General features: G+C 49.0%; 1 protein-coding gene across 1 annotated transcript in view; it reads right to left on the bottom strand.

The window, feature by feature from the left end:
* Nucleotides 1-18,659, bottom strand: part of LOC106573164 (thyroglobulin-like) — an 85,566-nt gene that overhangs the window by 23,975 nt on the left and 42,932 nt on the right. The window contains exons 34-42 of the mRNA XM_082959374.1: nucleotides 16,468-16,579; nucleotides 13,962-14,041; nucleotides 13,488-13,631; nucleotides 12,668-12,733; nucleotides 7,444-7,578; nucleotides 6,345-6,521; nucleotides 3,508-3,712; nucleotides 1,413-1,500; nucleotides 1,109-1,268 (exon numbers count right to left, since the gene is read on the bottom strand). Of these exons, the coding sequence (XP_082815500.1) occupies nucleotides 1,109-1,268; nucleotides 1,413-1,500; nucleotides 3,508-3,712; nucleotides 6,345-6,521; nucleotides 7,444-7,578; nucleotides 12,668-12,733; nucleotides 13,488-13,631; nucleotides 13,962-14,041; nucleotides 16,468-16,579 (1,167 nt within the window). The remainder of the gene's footprint in view (nucleotides 1-1,108; nucleotides 1,269-1,412; nucleotides 1,501-3,507; nucleotides 3,713-6,344; nucleotides 6,522-7,443; nucleotides 7,579-12,667; nucleotides 12,734-13,487; nucleotides 13,632-13,961; nucleotides 14,042-16,467; nucleotides 16,580-18,659) is intronic.

The raw sequence follows: 18,659 nt of genomic DNA, 5'->3' as shown, positions 1-18,659 counted from the left end.
TGCAGGGCTTTATAGAAGAGCTGTCTGGGAGGGACCGGTGGTTTAGTAGGTGTTGCTGTGTTGCAGGGCTTTATAGAAGAGCTGTCTGGGAGGGACCGGTGGTTTAGTAGGTGTTGCTGTGTTGCAGGGCTTTATAGAAGAGCTGTCTGGGAGGGACCGGTGGTTTAGTAGGTGTTGCTGTGTTGCAGGGCTTTATAGAAGAGCTGTCTGGGAGGGACCGGTGGTTTAGTAGGTGTTGCTGTGTTGCAGGGCTTTATAGAAGAGCTGTCTGGGAGGGACCGGTGGTTTAGTAGGTGTTGCTGTGTTGCAGGGCTTTATAGAAGAGCTGTCTGGGAGGGACCGGTGGTTTAGTAGGTGTTGCTGTGTTGCAGGGCTTTATAGAAGAGCTGTCTGGGAGGGACCGGTGGTTTAGTAGGTGTTGCTGTGTTGCAGGGTCTTCTAGAGTTGCTGGCTGAGGGCTCCTATCACCAAGACTATACATCATAGTCAAAAACAGAAAGTGCCGTCTAGGATAACAAAGTTGAAACTTGAACACACACACACACAGTCCTTCCACATGTCTGTGAGTGTGCCAGCTGTGTGCTATGGCTGGCTGGCTGACTGTGGAGAGTCACTCCTCCCTCTCAGTGCCACATCAGCACAGAACACACCATCAGCAGAGATGTATTTCCCTCCCTCCCTCCCCCCTCTCTCTCTCCCCCATTCCCCCATCTCCCTCTCCTCCCCCCTCTCCCTCCTTCCCCCTCTCCCTCCCCCATCTCTCCCTCCCCCTCTCTCCCTCCCCATCTCTCCCTCCCCATCTCTCCCTCCCCATCTCTCCCTCCCCCTCTCCCCATCTCTCCCTCCGGGGCCTCTAAGCCCCCCACAGCAGCAGAATACCACCAGTAAACATGATGTCATCCTCTCCCCTTCACTTTCATCGTGACCTGATTCTAACTTCATGTCCACTATCTTCCTTCTACTTTAACATTCACTTATTATGCCATTTCAGCAGCGCTCTCAGATCCAAATGTGAGTTCAGATTTAGAAGGCAGCACTCGTGACTTTTGAAAGCATATAACCTATAAGATAATTGAATGCTGCTTCTGACGCGTGTTAAGGGGAGCACCTGTGCTGAGGAATCCGAACGCTGCAACCCTGGTGTTGACGGTAACCACGACGATGTTGCCGACGGCAGCCAGGTAGGAGCCGTCCAGTAGAGATGGTGTGTCATTGCTGGCTGCTCCAGACGGGTTATGGAAGAACACCAGAACCGCTGTACTCCCTCTCTATCAGAGGAAAAGACAAGAACAGGAATGACACAGCAGACCAACTGTCAATCTGAGGGACCAGTAGTGGAGTGGTGTTACTAAAGGAGAGGTCAACAGGGCTTCTAGTGCAACAAAGATCTCTATAGGTACAATGTGACTTACGATGCCACTGGGGACGAAGATGTTGAGGTACAGACAGTCCTCACTGCTGGCTGATGACTCTACAGCTCCAGGCTGCAGACAACTGGGTCTACCATGGGAAACAGCCATAACAACAAGATTAGAGGACACATTAACACACTACATGTGGTACAACTGGGTCTACCATGGGAAACAGCCATAACAACAAGATTAGAGGACACATTAACACACTACATGTGGTACAACTGGGTCTACCATGGGAAACAACATTAACACACTACATGTGGTACAACTGGGTCTACCATGGGAAACAGCCATAACAACAAGATTAGAGGACACATTAACACACTACATGTGGTACAACTGGGTCTACCATGGGAAACATCCATAACAACAAGATTAGAGGACACATTAACACACTACATGTGGTACAACTGGGTCTACCATGGGAAACATCCATAACAACAAGATTAGAGGACACATTAACACACTACATGTGGTACAACTGGGTCTACCATGGGAAACATCCATAACAACAAGATTAGAGGACACATTAACACACTACATGTGGTACAACTGGGTCTACCATGGGAAACATCCATAACAACAAGATTAGAGGACACATTAACACACTACATGTGGTACAACTGGGTCTACCATGGGAAACATCCATAACAACAAGATTAGAGGACACATTAACACACTACATGTGGTACAACTGGGTCTACCATGGGAAACATCCATAACAACAAGATTAGAGGACAAATTAACACACTACATGTGGTGCAAATATCTAACAGACAGACAGACAGACAGACAGACAGGACAGACAGACAGACAGACAGACAGACAGACAGACAGACAGACAGACAGACAGACAGACAGACAGACAGACACGGAAAAGAAACTGAAGATCTCGTACACCGCTGTATGCTACTCCCTTCACAGAACAGTGCAAATTGGCTCTAACCAGAATAGAAAGAGGAGTGGGAGGCCCCGGTGCACAACTGAGCAAGAGGACAAGTACATTAGAGTGTCTAGTTTGAGAAACAGACGCCAGTTTCTCTGTCCAGTGTCTGTGTTCTTTTTGCCCATCTCAATCTTTTCTTTATATTGGCCAGTCTGAGATATGGCTTTTTCTTTGCAACTCTGCCTAGAAGGCCAGCATCCCGGAGTCGCCTCTTCACTGTTGACGTTGAGACTGGTGTTTTGTGGGTACTATTTAATGAAGCTGCCAGTTGAGGACTTGTGTCTTTTTCTCAAACTAGACACTCAAATGTACTTGTCCTCTTGCTCAGTTGTGCACCGAGGCCTCCCACTCCTCTTTCTATTCTGGTTAGAACCAGTTTGCTCTGTTCTGTGAAGTGAGTAGCACACAGCGCTGTACGAGATCTCCAGTTTTTTTGCAATTTCTCGCATAGAATAGCCTTAATTTCTCAGAACAAGAATAGACTGACGAGTTTCAGAAGAAAGTTATTTGTCTCTGGCCATTTTGAGCCTGTAATCGAACACACAAATGCCGATGCTCCAGATACTCAGCTAGTCTAAAGGTGGTCAGTTTTATTGCTTCTTTAATCAGGAAAAACAATTTTCATCTGTGCTAACATAATTGCAAAAGGGTTTTCTAATGATCAATTAGCCTTTTAAAATGATAAACTTGGGTTAGATAACACAACGTGCCATTGGAACAAGGACATTTCTAAGTGACCCCAAACTATTGAACGGTAGTGTATATATAGAAAAAATTGCAGCATGTAACATATCATAGTGGTTAGCGCGTCGGACCAGTAACCGAAAGGTTGCTACATTGAATCCCCGAGCTGACAAGGTAAAAATCTGTCGTTCTGCCCCTGAACAAGTCAGTTAACCCACTGTTCCTAGGCCGTCATTGTGAATAAGAATTTGTTCTTGACTGGCTTGCCTAGTTAAATAAAGGTTAAATATATATATATATATATATATATATATATATATATATATATATGTTTTTTAAATAACATTTTCAGGGACCCGCTTTGGCTCGTGGACACAACTTTCAAAACTACTGGATGAAATTATACAAAACCTTTATAACACATCTTAAAAATAAATCCTCCTCCACAGAGTCATGGTTTACCTGGTAATCGTGGCGTTCCATGTGCCACTCCATTCAGCAAGCTGTGGGGGGGCGAAACGGAGGGCTCTGATAGGAGGACGAGCGTACGGAACTCCCAAGAACTGTCTGACTGTCTTCCTGTCTGACCCGAGCAGCGTTGTTACGGCCTCTCCCTGGAGCGTTCCGTGAGCCGGGATAAACACTGACGTCAACTCCACCTTGGGTTCTGGATCCCACAGAATACATAACCATCAGTCAGAGGGAAGCCTGGACTGACAACTATGGGCCCTGGTCAAAAGTAGTGCACCATATAGGGAACAGGGTGCCATTTGGGACAGAGACACTGTCTGCACTGGAATCAAGCAGCTGTAAAACTCCTTCAGCACCTCTATGAAGATAAATAATGCTTTCTAATAATAATGATCATACAATAAGTAGGCTGCAGTGATTGACATGAACTAACCCACCAATAAACATCTCTGTTTCTTCAAACACTAGTCATATTAGCAGCAGTCCTCTCTGTGTGTAGAGCAGGTAAAGACATGTCTTCCAGAACTCTCTGTGTGTAAAGCAGGATCAGGGATGTATAGTGAACCAGGGTCAGGGATGTAAAGTGAACCAGGGTCAGGGATGTATAGTGAACCAGGGTCAGGGATGTATAGTGAACCAGGGTCAGGGATGTAAAGTGAACCAGGGTCAGGGATGTACAGTGAACCAGGGTCAGGGATGTATAGTGAACCAGGGTCAGGGATGTACAGTGAACCAGGGTCAGGGATGTATAGTGAACCAGGGTCAGGGATGTATAGTGAACCAGGGTCAGGGATGTATAGTGAACCAGGGTCAGGGATGTATAGTGAACCAGGGTCAGGGATGTATAGTGAACCAGGGTCAGGGATGTATAGTGAACCAGGGTCAGGGATGTATAGTGAACCAGGGTCAGGTATGTATAGTGAACCAGGGTCAGGGATGTATAGTGAACCAGGGTCAGGGATGTATAGTGAACCAGGGTCAGGGATGTATAGTGAACCAGGGTCAGGGATGTACAGTGAACCAGGGTCAGGGATGTACAGTGAACCAGGGTCAGGGATGTACAGTGAACCAGGGTCAGGGATGTATAGTGAACCAGGGTCAGGGATGTATAGTGAACCAGGGTCAGGGATGTACAGTGAACCAGGGTCAGGGATGTATAGTGAACCAGGGTCAGGGATGTATAGTGAACCAGGGTCAGGGATGTATAGTGAACCAGGGTCAGGGATGTATAGTGAACCAGGGTCAGGGATGTATAGTGAACCAGGGTCAGGGATGTATAGTGAACCAGGGTCAGGGATGTATAGTGAACCAGGGTCAGGGATGTATAGTGAACCAGGGTCAGGGATGTATAGTGAACCAGGGTCAGGGATGTATAGTGAACCAGGGTCAGGGATGTATAGTGAACCAGGGTCAGGGATGTATAGTGAACCAGGGTCAGGGATGTATAGTGAACCAGGGTCAGGGATGTAAGTGAACCAGGGTCAGGGATGTATAGTGAACCAGGGTCAGGGATGTATAGTGAACCAGGGTCAACCAGGGTCAGGGATGTATAGTGAACCAGGGTCAGGGATGTATAGTGAACCAGGGTCAGGGATGTATAGTGAACCAGGGTCAGGGATGTATAGTGAACCAGGGTCAGGGATGTATAGTGAACCAGGGTCAGGGATGTATAGTGAACCAGGGTCAGGGATGTATAGTGAACCAGGGTCAGGGATGTATAGTGAACCAGGGTCAGGGATGTATAGTGAACCAGGGTCAGGGATGTATAGTGAACCAGGGTCAGGGATGTATAGTGAACCAGGGTCAGGGATGTATAGTGAACCAGGGTCAGGGATGTATAGTGAACCAGGGTCAGGGATGTACAGTGAACCAGGGTCAGGGATGTATAGTGAACCAGGGTCAGGGATGTATAGTGAACCAGGGTCAGGGATGTATAGTGAACCAGGGTCAGGGATGTAAAGTGAACCAGGGTCAGGGATGTATAGTGAACCAGGGTCAGGGATGTATAGTGAACCAGGGTCAGGGATGTACAGTGAACCAGGGTCAGGGATGTATAGTGAACCAGGGTCAGGGATGTATAGTGAACCAGGGTCAGGGATGTATAGTGAACCAGGGTCAGGGATGTACAGTGAACCAGGGTCAGGGATGTATAGTGAACCAGGGTCAGGGATGTATAGTGAACCAGGGTCAGGGATGTATAGTGAACCAGGGTCAGGGATGTATAGTGAACCAGGGTCAGGGATGTATAGTGAACCAGGGTCAGGGATGTATAGTGAACCAGGGTCAGGGATGTATAGTGAACCAGGGTCAGGGATGTATAGTGAACCAGGGTCAGGGATGTATAGTGAACCAGGGTCAGGGATGTATAGTGAACCAGGGTCAGGGATGTATAGTGAACCAGGGTCAGGGATGTATAGTGAACCAGGGTCAGGGATGTATAGTGAACCAGGGTCAGGGATGTATAGTGAACCAGGGTCAGGGATGTATAGTGAACCAGGGTCAGGGATGTATAGTGAACCAGGGTCAGGGATGTATAGTGAACCAGGGTCAGGGATGTATAGTGAACCAGGGTCAGGGATGTATAGTGAACCAGGGTCAGGGATGTATAGTGAACCAGGGTCAGGGATGTATAGTGAACCAGGGTCAGGGATGTATAGTGAACCAGGGTCAGGGATGTATAGTGAACCAGGGTCAGGGATGTATAGTGAACCAGGGTCAGGGATGTACAGTGAACCAGGGTCAGGGATGTATAGTGAACCAGGGTCAGGGATGTATAGTGAACCAGGGTCAGGGATGTATAGTGAACCAGGGTCAGGGATGTTGCCCACCTTTGTGGAGGTAGACCTGGAGAGCTGACTCTCTGATGACCAGCCGACAGTCCTGACCTCCAGTGGTGGTGGTAGTGGAGGGGCCACAGGCCACGGTGTCTGGGTAGAGGACACAGCGGACAGCCGAGTCGGTCCGCCCCACTGACACCACAGCACAGGAGTCAGCCTCCTCACAGGCTGAAGGGAGACACACAGACACAGTTTAACGGACAGAAAAGGAGGAGAGTAGAGAGAGGTAGATACAAGGATTGGGGCTCAGACAGGAGAGACCGAGGAGGGGCACAGACAGGAGAGACAGAGGAGGGGCACAGACAGGAGAGACAGAGGAGGGGCACAGACAGGAGAGACAGAGGAGGGGCACAGACAGGAGAGACAGAGGAGGGGCACAGACAGGAGAGACAGAGGAGGGGCACAGACAGGAGAGACAGAGGAGGGGCACAGACAGGAGAGACAGAGGAGGGGCACAGACAGGAGAGACAGAGGAGGGGCTCAGACAGGAGAGACAGAGGAGGGGCTCAGACAGGAGAGACAGGGGAGGGGCACAGACAGGAGAGACCGAGGAGGGGCACAGACAGGAGAGACCGAGGAGGGGCACAGACAGGAGAGACCGAGGAGGGGCACAGACAGGAGAGACAGAGGAGGGGCTCAGACAGGAGAGACAGAGGGGCACAGACAGGAGAGACAGAGGGGCACAGATGAGGAGCACAGACAGGAGAGACAGAGGGGCACAGAGGAGGGGCACAGATGAGGGGCACAGACAGGAGAGACAGAGGAGGGGCACAGACAGGAGAGACAGAGGGGCACAGATGAGGGGCACAGACAGGAGAGACAGAGGGGCACAGACAGGAGAGACAGAGGGGCACAGACAGGAGAGACAGAGGGGCACAGATGAGGAGCACAGACAGGAGAGACAGAGGGGCACAGACAGGAGAGACAGAGGGGCACAGACAGGAGAGACAGAGGGGCACAGATGAGGGGCACAGACAGGAGAGACAGAGGAGGGGCTTAAACCCCTCTTGCCAGGGGGCATGTGTGGTCCTGAGTTGGGGGACGTTGACCGTTAGACTAGACTCTGGCACACGATGAAGATGTTTCTCACCAGACAGACACCAGTCTCTGGTCCTGTCCAGGTCCTCAGCGATGTCTTTACTGATGTGAATAATGTCAAACGTGGAGACGGACGGATCCACCAGCGTAGAGGACGCATCCAGGAGTCTCCACTCACTCAAACTCACTGGCAGAGAGACACACCTTTATCAGCAGGGGATGCATCTAACACATTGTCTGCATTTAACACATTGTCCCATAGGGCTCTGTTCAGAAGCAGTGTCCTACACAAGGTAAAAGGCTCCATATTTATGATGCAGCCATTGAAATGTATTTTAATGTCAAAAGGACAGAGCTCTCTTAAGCATCCAATTCCAACACTATCTAGTGTGCTAGATAGTAATGAGAGCAGTTAAAAGCCTGTACTCTCCTCTGTCTAATAGACAGGTTTCTAGCTACTGGGGCCGTTGGAGACAGCATCTCCTCTGTCTAATGGACAGGTTTCTAGCTACTGGGGCCGTTGGAGACAGCATCTCCTCTGTCTAATGGACAGGTTTCTAGCTACTGGGGCCGTTGGAGACAGCATCTCCTCTGTCTAATGGACAGGTTTCTAGCTACTGGAGGGTATGGAGACAGCATCTCCTCTGTCTAATGGACAGGTTTCTAGCTACTGGAGCCGTTGGAGACAGCATCTCCTCTGTCTAATGGACAGGTTTCTAGCTACTGGAGGGTATGGAGACAGCATCTCCTCTGTCTAATGGACAGGTTTCTAGCTACTGGGGCCGTTGGAGACAGCATCTCCTCTGTCTAATGGACAGGTTTCTAGCTACTGGAGCCATTGGAGACAGCATCTCCTCTGTCTAATAGACAGGTTTCTAGCTACTGGAGCCATTGGAGACAGCATCTCCTCTGTCTAATGGACAGGTTTCTAGCTACTGGGGCCGTTGGAGACAGCATCTCCTCTGTCTAATGGACAGGTTTCTAGCTACTGGAGGGTATGGAGACAGCATCTCCTCTGTCTAATGGACAGGTTTCTAGCTACTGGAGCCGTTGGAGACAGCATCTCCTCTGTCTAATGGACAGGTTTCTAGCTACTGGAGGGTATGGAGACAGCATCTCCTCTGTCTAATGGACAGGTTTCTAGCTACTGGAGCCGTTGGAGACAGCATCTCCTCTGTCTAATGGACAGGTTTCTAGCTACTGGGGCCGTTGGAGACAGCATCTCCTCTGTCTAATGGACAGGTTTCTAGCTACTGGAGCCGTTGGAGACAGCATCTCCTCTGTCTAATGGACAGGTTTCTAGCTACTGGGGCCGTTGGAGACAGCATCTCCTCTGTCTAATGGACAGGTTTCTAGCTACTGGAGCCATTGGAGACAGCATCTCCTCTGTCTAATGGACAGGTTTCTAGCTACTGGAGCCGTTGGAGACAGCATCTCCTCTGTCTAATGGACAGGTTTCTAGCTACTGGAGGGTATGGAGACAGCATCTCCTCTGTCTAATGGACAGGTTTCTAGCTACTGCAGCCGTTGGAGACAGCATCTCCTCTGTCTAATGGACAGGTTTCTAGCTACTGGAGGGTATGGAGACAGCATCTCCTCTGTCTAATGGACAGGTTTCTAGCTACTGGAGCCGTTGGAGACAGCATCTCCTCTGTCTAATGGACAGGTTTCTAGCTACTGGGGCCGTTGGAGACAGCATCTCCTCTGTCTAATGGACAGGTTTCTAGCTACTGGAGCCATTGGAGACAGCATCTCCTCTGTCTAATGGACAGGTTTCTAGCTACTGGAGCCGTTGGAGACAGCATCTCCTCTGTCTAATGGACAGGTTTCTAGCTACTGGGGCCGTTGGAGACAGCATCTCCTCTGTCTAATGGACAGGTTTCTAGCTACTGGAGCCATTGGAGACAGCATCTCCTCTGTCTAATGGACAGGTTTCTAGTTACTGGAGCCGTTGGAGACAGCATCTCCTCTGTCTAATGGACAGGTTTCTAGCTACTGGAGGGTATGGAGACAGCATCTCCTCTGTCTAATGGACAGGTTTCTAGCTACTGTAGCCGTTGGAGACAGCATCTCCTCTGTCTAATGGACAGGTTTCTAGCTACTGGGGCCGTTGGAGACAGCATCTCCTCTGTCTAATGGACAGGTTTCTAGCTACTGGAGGGTATGGAGACAGCATCTCCTCTGTCTAATGGACAGGTTTCTAGCTGCTGGGGCCGTTGGAGACAGCATCTCCTCTGTCTAATGGACAGGTTTCTAGCTACTGGAGCCGTTGGAGACAGCATCTCCTCTGTCTAATGGACAGGTTTCTAGCTACTGGAGGGTATGGAGACAGCATCTCCTCTGTCTAATGGACAGGTTTCTAGCTGCTGGGGCCGTTGGAGACAGCTTCTCCTCTGTCTAATGGACAGGTTTCTAGCTACTGGAGCCGTTGGAGACAGCATCTCCTCTGTCTAATGGACAGGTTTCTAGCTACTGGGGCCGTTGGAGACAGCATCTCCTCTGTCTAATGGACAGGTTTCTAGCTACTGGAGCCGTTGGAGACAGCATCTCCTCTGTCTAATGGACAGGTTTCTAGCTACTGGGGCCGTTGGAGAGAGCATCTCCTCTGTCTAATAGACAGGTTTCTAGCTACTGGAGCCGTTGGAGACAGCATCTCCTCTGTCTAATGGACAGGTTTCTAGCTACTGGAGCCGTTGGAGACAGCACCTCCTCTGTCTAATGGACAGGTTTCTAGCTACTGGGGCCGTTGGAGACAGCATCTCCTCTGTCTAATGGACAGGTTTCTAGCTACTGGAGCCGTTGGAGACAGCATCTCCTCTGTCTAATGGACAGGTTTCTAGCTACTGGGGCCGTTGGAGAGAGCATCTCCTCTGTCTAATGGACAGGTTTCTAGCTACTGGGGCCATTGGAGACAGCATCTCCTCTGTCTAATGGACAGGTTTCTAGCTACTGGAGCCGTTGGAGACAGCATCTCCTCTGTCTAATGGACAGGTTTCTAGCTACTGGAGCCGTTGGAGACAGCATCTCCTCTGTCTAATGGACAGGTTTCTAGCTACTGGGGCCGTTGGAGACAGCATCTCCTCTGTCTAATGGACAGGTTTCTAGCAACTGGAGGGTATGGAGGAAGCGTGTCTAATTAAAGGCTAAGTGGGAAACACTGTGGCTTGTAAACATTTCAGCACGTCAGCACAATGAAAGCTCGCAAAATGATCATGTTAGTTTGTCTCTTTGATGTGAGGGGGGGGGGGGGGTCCCTTTGAACACACACAAATGTGAAATGGGTTGTCGCCCAAACAGCACCCCATTCCCCATAATGCACTATTTTTTAACATGGGCCCTATGGGCCCTGGTCAAAAGTAGAGCACTATATAAGGAATAGGCTCACGATTGGCGCAGCGGTCTAAGGCACTGCATCTCAGTCCTAGAGGCGCCACTACAGACCCTGGTTCTATCCCGGGCTGTATCACAACCGGACGTGATCGGGAGTCCCATAGGGCGGCATACAATCGGCCCAGCGTTTGTCTGGGTTAGGGGAGGGTTTGGCCGGGGTAGGCCGTCATTGTAAATAAGAATTTGTCCTTAGCCTGTTGGGGGTAGGGGGCAGTATTTACACGGCCGGATAAAAAACGTACCCGATTTAATCTGGTTATTACTACTGCCCAGAAACTAGAATACGCATATAATTATTGGCTTTGGATAGAAAACACCCTAAAGTTTCTAAAACTGTTGGAATGGTGTCTGTGAGTATAACAGAACTCATATGGCAGGCAAAAACCTGAGAAGATTCCTTACAGGAAGTGCCCTCTCTGACCATTCCTTGAGCTTCTTGTCTCTGTTTATTGAAGACTGAGCATCTTTGCTGTAACGTGACACTTCCTTCGGCTCCCATAGGCTCTCAGAAGGCGGGAAAAAGCTGAATGATGTAATTCCAGCCCCAGGCTGAAACACATTAGCGCTTTTGGCAAGTGCTCTATCAGAGGACAATGGGCGGAGGCGTGTGCACGAGGGGATCCCATGCTTTTATTTTCTTTCGTCTTTGAACCTAAACACAGATTCCCGGTCGGAATATTATCGCTTTTTTACGAGAAAAATTGCATAAAAATTGATTTTAAACAGCGGTTGACATGCTTCGAAGTACGGTAATGGAATATTTAGACATTTTTTGTCACGAAATGCGTCGTGCTCGTCACCCTTCTTTACCATTCGGATAGTGTCTTGAACGCACGAACAAAACAGAGGATATTTGAACATAACTATGGATTATTTTGAACCAAACCAACATTTGTTATTGAAGTAGAAGTCCTGGGAGTGCATTCTGACGAAGACAGCAAAGGTAATAACATTTTTCTTATAGTAAATCTGACTTTGGTCAGGGCTAAACTTGGTGGGCGTCTAAATAGCTAGCCCTGTGATGCCGGGCTATCTACTGAGAATATTGCAAAATGTGCTTTCACCGAAAAGCTATTTTAAAATCGGACATAGCGAGTGCATAGAGGAGTTCTGTATCTATAATTCTTAAAATAATTGTTATGTTTTTTGTGAACGTTTATCGTGAGTAATTTAGTAAATTCACCGGAAGTTTGCGGAGGGTATGCTAGTTCTGAACGTCACATGCTAATGTAAAAAGCTGGTTTTTGATATAAATATGAACTTGATTGAACAAAACATGCATGTATTGTATAACATAATGTCCTACGGTTGTCATCTGATGAAGATCATCAAAGGTTAGTGCTGCATTTAGCTGTGGTTTTGGTTTTTGTGACATTATATGCTAGCTTGAAAAATGGGTGTCTGATTATTTCTGGCTGGGTACTCTGCTGACATAATCTAATGTTTTGCTTTCGTTGTAAAGCCTTTTTGAAATCGGACAGTGTGGTTAGATTAACGAGAGTCTTGTCTTTAAAATGGTGTAAAATAGTCATATGTTTGAGAAATTGAAGTAATAGCATTTCTAAGGTATTTGAATAACGCGCCACGGGATTCAACTGGCTGTTGAGTAGGTGGGACGATTTCGTCCCGCCGACCCTAGAGAGGTTAACTGACTTGCCTAGTTAAATAAAGGTTCAATAAATAAAACATATACAGAAGGAACAGGGGGCCATGTGGGCCTCATCCAAAGACAGAAAGGCCGACGTGTTTCTATTCAACCATTTACAGAAGGATGACAGCAGGAATAAACACACAGCTGTCTGTTTATTGTAGCTGACGTATCAAACTAACAGTGTGATGTATTGTACATTTTAACTCCTGAGGTGAAATATGAACTGCATTCTTACCATTCTTTGAAGGAACACGTAGTTCGAAACTGGGGCACAATCGTGGTGATTTAGTCCACTGGTTCACTGTGGGGAACAATGGAAACGTTTGACTCATTACGTAATCAATTCCTTAATGATCAGAAAACAACGTGGCTAATAAATGTGTCTGCTAGATCACGTGGCTCTGCAACACCAACTGGAGGAAACATGTATTACCGCTGAGCCCCAAATAGCACCCTACTGCACGACATAGATAGGGTGCCACTTGAAACAGAAACAAATGTGTGAGCTATAAAGGGACTCTTAAGAATAGAAAATTACCAGCAAGTCTGAGAATTTCTCCAAAAAAAGTAAGAACAATTTGTAGTCTCTGCAATCCTTACCAGGTGACAAAATATAACCCACAAAATGAGATCAACAGCTGAAGCATAATAACACATGTATCTGTTTAAACCAGTGTACAGCGTCTCATTGTCTATGTCCCAAATAGCACACTATTCCCCCAATGGGCTCTCGTCAAATGTATATATAAAGAGAAGGCTCCATTTGGGACGCACAGACTGTAACCAGGGCAATGCTGATGTCACTATTTCCAGAAGAGAAAGTAACATTAAGACATCAAACCTAAAAGGTAAGAGACAACTCAAGATGTTGGCCAGATGTTCTTCAAGATGTGTTTCATGCCTCCTCACTGAGTAAGCTACCCTAAATGTTGTGGAGTTTCAAATGGCACCCTATTCCCTATGTAGTGCACTAGTTTTGACCAGGAGCCCATAGGGAATAGGGTGCCATTTGGGAGTCCCCCTGTACCTACTTATCCTCAGATTTATACACACACCTGGTTTCTCGTACCAGCCAAGCGGATACACGCCGGTTTCTACTTTGGAGGGGGTGCAGTCCTGGACTCTCCAGGTTGTCCTCTCACCTTCACCACATGTCTGGATACCAAAGCTGTTCAGAGTCAGGCAGAGAACGTCTGATCCTGGATGGAGACAGCACACACACACGCATGCACCCACGCACGCACGCACGCACCCGCACACACGCACACCCACGCACACCCACGCACACACCCACGCACACCCACGCACACACACACACACACACACGCACGCACGCACGCACGCACCCACACACACGCACACGCACACACACACACCTTTAGAGGAAATATTTGTGTCTCCTTTGGACTTTGGAGTAATATTGTGATTGTTTCCCTCTTCTCTCTTGCCTCTTGAACTTTGAATTTCGGAGCACTTGTCAGCACTGTAAAAACATGTCAATAAGTATCTTGACTGAAGTAAAAACTGACCAGGTGACTGTGTGTCCCTGACGTATCCGATTCCACGGCAACATGGATCTTCATCACATCTCCGTTCACACTCACGGAACCTGGTACAAACACAAAGCAGGCACACACTTTTCTTTGGGGAAACAAAACAGGAATTGTTAAAGACTGTCATTATCTTACTACTCATGCCGTAAAAAAATGGTTTTCCTAAAGAAGATTTTTGTGATTGCTTGAAGTAGTGAAATAAGTTTTACTGTGGGTGATAGTGAGAACAGAACCAGTGGGACCCAGGTAACACTGCCCTAAGGTCTCTCACCCCCAGAACCAGTGGGACCCAGGTAACACTGCCCTAAGGTCTCTCACCCCCAGAACCAGTGGGACCCAGGTAACACTGCCCTAAGGTCTCTCACCCCCAGAACCAGTGGGACCCAGGTAACACTGCCCTAAGGTCTCTCACCCCCAGAACCAGTGGGACCCAGGTAACACTGCCCTAAGGTCTCTCACCCCCAGAACCAGTGGGACCCAGGTAACACTGCCCTAAGGTCTCTCACCCCCAGAACCAGTGGGACCCAGGTAACACTGCCCTAAGGTCTCTCACCCCCAGAACCAGTGGGACCCAGGTAACACTGCCCTAAGGTCTCTCACCCCCAGAACCAGTGGTACCCAGGTAACACTGCCCTAAGGTCTCTCACCCCCAGAACCAGTGGGACCCAGGTAACACTGCCCTAAGGTCTCTCACCCCCAGAACCAGTGGGACCCAGGTAACACTGCCCTAAGGTCTCTCACCCCCAGAACCAGTGGGACCCAGGTAACACTGCCCTAAGGTCTCTCACCCCCAGAACCAGTGGGACCCAGGTAACACTGCCCTAAGGTCTCTCACCCCCAGAACCAGTGGTACCCAGGTAACACTGCCCTAAGGTCTCTCACCCCCAGAACCAGTGGGACCCAGGTAACACTGCCCTAAGGTCTCTCACCCCCAGAACCAGTGGTACCCAGGTAACACTGCCCTAAGGTCTCTCACCCCCAGAACCAGTGGGACCCAGGTAACACTGCCCTAAGGTCTCTCACCCCCAGAACCAGTGGGACCCAGGTAACACTGCCCTAAGGTCTCTCACCCCCAGAACCAGTGGGACCCAGGTAACACTGCCCTAAGGTCTCTCACCCCCAGAACCAGTGGGACCCAGGTAACACTGCCCTAAGGTCTCTCACCCCCAGAACCAGTGGGACCCAGGTAACACTGCCCTAAGGTCTCTCACCCCCAGAACCAGTGGGACCCAGGTAACACTGCCCTAAGGTCTCTCACCCCCAGAACCAGTGGGACCCAGGTAACACTGCCCTAAGGTCTCTCACCCCCAGAACCAGTGGGACCCAGGTAACACTGCCCTAAGGTCTCTCACCCCCAGAACCAGTGGGACCCAGGTAACACTGCCCTAAGGTCTCTCACCCCCAGAACCAGTGGGACCCAGGTAACACTGCCCTAAGGTCTCTCACCCCCAGAACCAGTGGGACCCAGGTAACACTGCCCTAAGGTCTCTCACCCCCAGAACCAGTGGGACCCAGGTAACACTGCCCTAAGGTCTCTCACCCCCAGAACCAGTGGGACCCAGGTAACACTGCCCTAAGGTCTCTCACCCCCCAGAACCAGTGGGACCCAGGTAACACTGCCCTAAGGTCTCTCACCCCCAGAACCAGTGGGACCCAGGTAACACTGCCCTAAGGTCTCTCACCCCCAGAACCAGTGGTACCCAGGTAACACTGCCCTAAGGTCTCTCACCCCCAGAACCAGTGGGACCCAGGTAACACTGCCCTAAGGTCTCTCACCCCCAGAACCAGTGGTACCCAGGTAACACTGCCCTAAGGTCTCTCACCCCCAGAACCAGTGGGACCCAGGTAACACTGCCCTAAGGTCTCTCACCCCCCAGAACCAGTGGGACCCAGGTAACACTGCCCTAAGGTCTCTCACCCCCAGAACCAGTGGGACCCAGGTAACACTGCCCTAAGGTCTCTCACCCCCAGAACCAGTGGGACCCAGGTAACACTGCCCTAAGGTCTCTCACCCCCAGAACCAGTGGGACCCAGGTAACACTGCCCTAAGGTCTCTCACCCCCAGAACCAGTGGTACCCAGGTAACACTGCCCTAAGGTCTCTCACCCCCAGAACCAGTGGGACCCAGGTGACACTGCCCTAAGGTCTCTCACCCCCAGAACCAGTGGGACCCAGGTAACACTGCCCTAAGGTCTCTCACCCCCAGAACCAGTGGTACCCAGGTAACACTGCCCTAAGGTCTCTCACCCCCAGAACCAGTGGTACCCAGGTAACACTGCCCTAAGGTCTCTCACCCCCAGAACCAGTGGGACCCAGGTAACACTGCCCTAAGGTCTCTTACCCCCAGAACCAGTGGGACCCAGGTAACACTGCCCTAAGGTCTCTCACCCCCAGAACCAGTGGGACCCAGGTAACACTGCCCTAAGGTCTCTTACCCCCAGAACCAGTGGGACCCAGGTAACACTGCCCTAAGGTCTCTCACCCCTCAGTGATAGGCTTGGCACTCAGGTTGACACGGCTACGGACGGAATAAGACACCATCTTCTTAAAGGGAACACGGCTGTAAAAACTCTCCACACTTCCAGTCAGATCAACTGTTAAAACACAACAGACAGAACAACACAAATTAGCTCCTGAAATAATAGAAAAGGTCATGTTTCTGCAGAAAAACTGTGTGTGCTTGCTTCAGCTATTTTAATGGAGATAAGTTGATAAGATTTTAGAGGCTAATGTATTATTCTGGTAAATAATATGGTAGTGGGATAAGTTAAAGAAGCACTACAGCACATCACTACAACATACTGACCAAGAACCTACCAGTGATCTCATCCTGCAGCACATCACTACAACATACTGACCAAGAACCTACCAGTGATCTCATCCTGCAGCACATCACTACAACATACTGACCAAGAACCTACCAGTGATCTCATCCTGCAGCACATCACTACAACATACTGACCAAGAACCTACCAGTGATCTCATCCTGCAGCACATCACTACAACATACTGACCAAGAACCTACCAGTGATCTCATCCTGCAGCACATCACTACAACATACTGACCAAGAACCTACCAGTGATCTCATCCTGCAGCACATCACTACAACATACTGACCAAGAACCTACCAGTGATCTCATCCTGCAGCACATCACTACAACATACTGACCAAGAACCTACCAGTGATCTCATCCTGCAGCACATCACTACAACATACTGACCAAGAACCTACCAGTGATCTCATCCTGCAGCACATCACTACAACATACTGACCAAGAACCTACCAGTGATCTCATCCTGCAGAACATCACTACAACATACTGACCAAGAACCTACCAGTGATCTCATCCTGCAGCACATCACTACAACATCACATCACTACAACATACTGACCAAGAACCTACCAGTGATCTCATCCTGCAGCACATCACTACAACATACTGACCAAGAACCTACCAGTGATCTCATCCTGCAGCACATCACTACAACATACTGACCAAGAACCTACCAGTGATCTCATCCTGCAGCACATCACTACAACATACTGACCAAGAACCTACCAGTGATCTCATCCTGCAGCACATCACTACAACATACTGACCAAGAACCTACCAGTGATCTCATCCTGCAGAACATCACTACAACATACTGACCAAGAACCTACCAGTGATCTCATCCTGCAGCACATCACTACAACATACTGACCAAGAACCTACCAGTGATCTCATCCTGCAGCACAACACTACAACATACTGACCAAGAACCTACCAGTGATCTCATCCTGCAGAACATCACTACAACATACTGACCAAGAACCTACCAGTGATCTCATCCTGCAGCACATCACTACAACATACTGACCAAGAACCTACCAGTGATCTCATCCTGCAGCACATCACTACAACATACTGACCAAGAACCTACCAGTGATCTCATCCTGCAGCACATCACTACAACATACTGACCAAGAACCTACCAGTGATCTCATCCTGCAGCACATCACTACAACATACTGACCAAGAACCTACCAGTGATCTCATCCTGCAGCACATCACTACAACATACTGACCAAGAACCTACCAGTGATCTCATCCTGCAGCACATCACTACAACATACTGACCAAGAACCTACCAGTGATCTCATCCTGCAGCACATCACTACAACATACTGACCAAGAACCTACCAGTGATCTCATCCTGCAGCACATCACTACAACATACTGACCAAGAACCTACCAGTGATCTCATCCTGCAGAACATCACTACAACATACTGACCAAGAACCTACCAGTGATCTCATCCTGCAGCACATCACTACAACATACTGACCAAGAACCTACCAGTGATCTCATCCTGCAGAACATCACTTTCCACCAACAGAAAGAACAATGCCGTACTCTTTGCCTGAATGGACTCTGTCTAACTGAGCTCAATGTTTACCAAACTAGTATGAATCATTATGACTGGGCTACAGTACAGTACTCTGGCCAGGGTTACTGGGTCTGAGTGAATCTGGCTGTGGCCTTGAAGTACAGGATGTCCCAGAAAGAGCCCTGTTCCTGTCTGAACACTCCAGATGTCAACAGCCCAGAACCCTTTAATGAGAGGAAATGAGGGTTTAATGAGCAAATCAAGAAGAGACTTAACTAGCTCTCTGCTTGGAAAGGAGTTTT

This window comes from Salmo salar, chromosome 02, assembly GCF_965601325.2.
Source record: "Salmo salar chromosome 02, fSalSal1, whole genome shotgun sequence".
Taxonomy (NCBI): Eukaryota; Metazoa; Chordata; class Actinopteri; order Salmoniformes; family Salmonidae; genus Salmo; species Salmo salar.
Note: the sequence above shows the minus strand (reverse complement) of the source record. Positions and strands in the feature narration are given on the sequence as shown.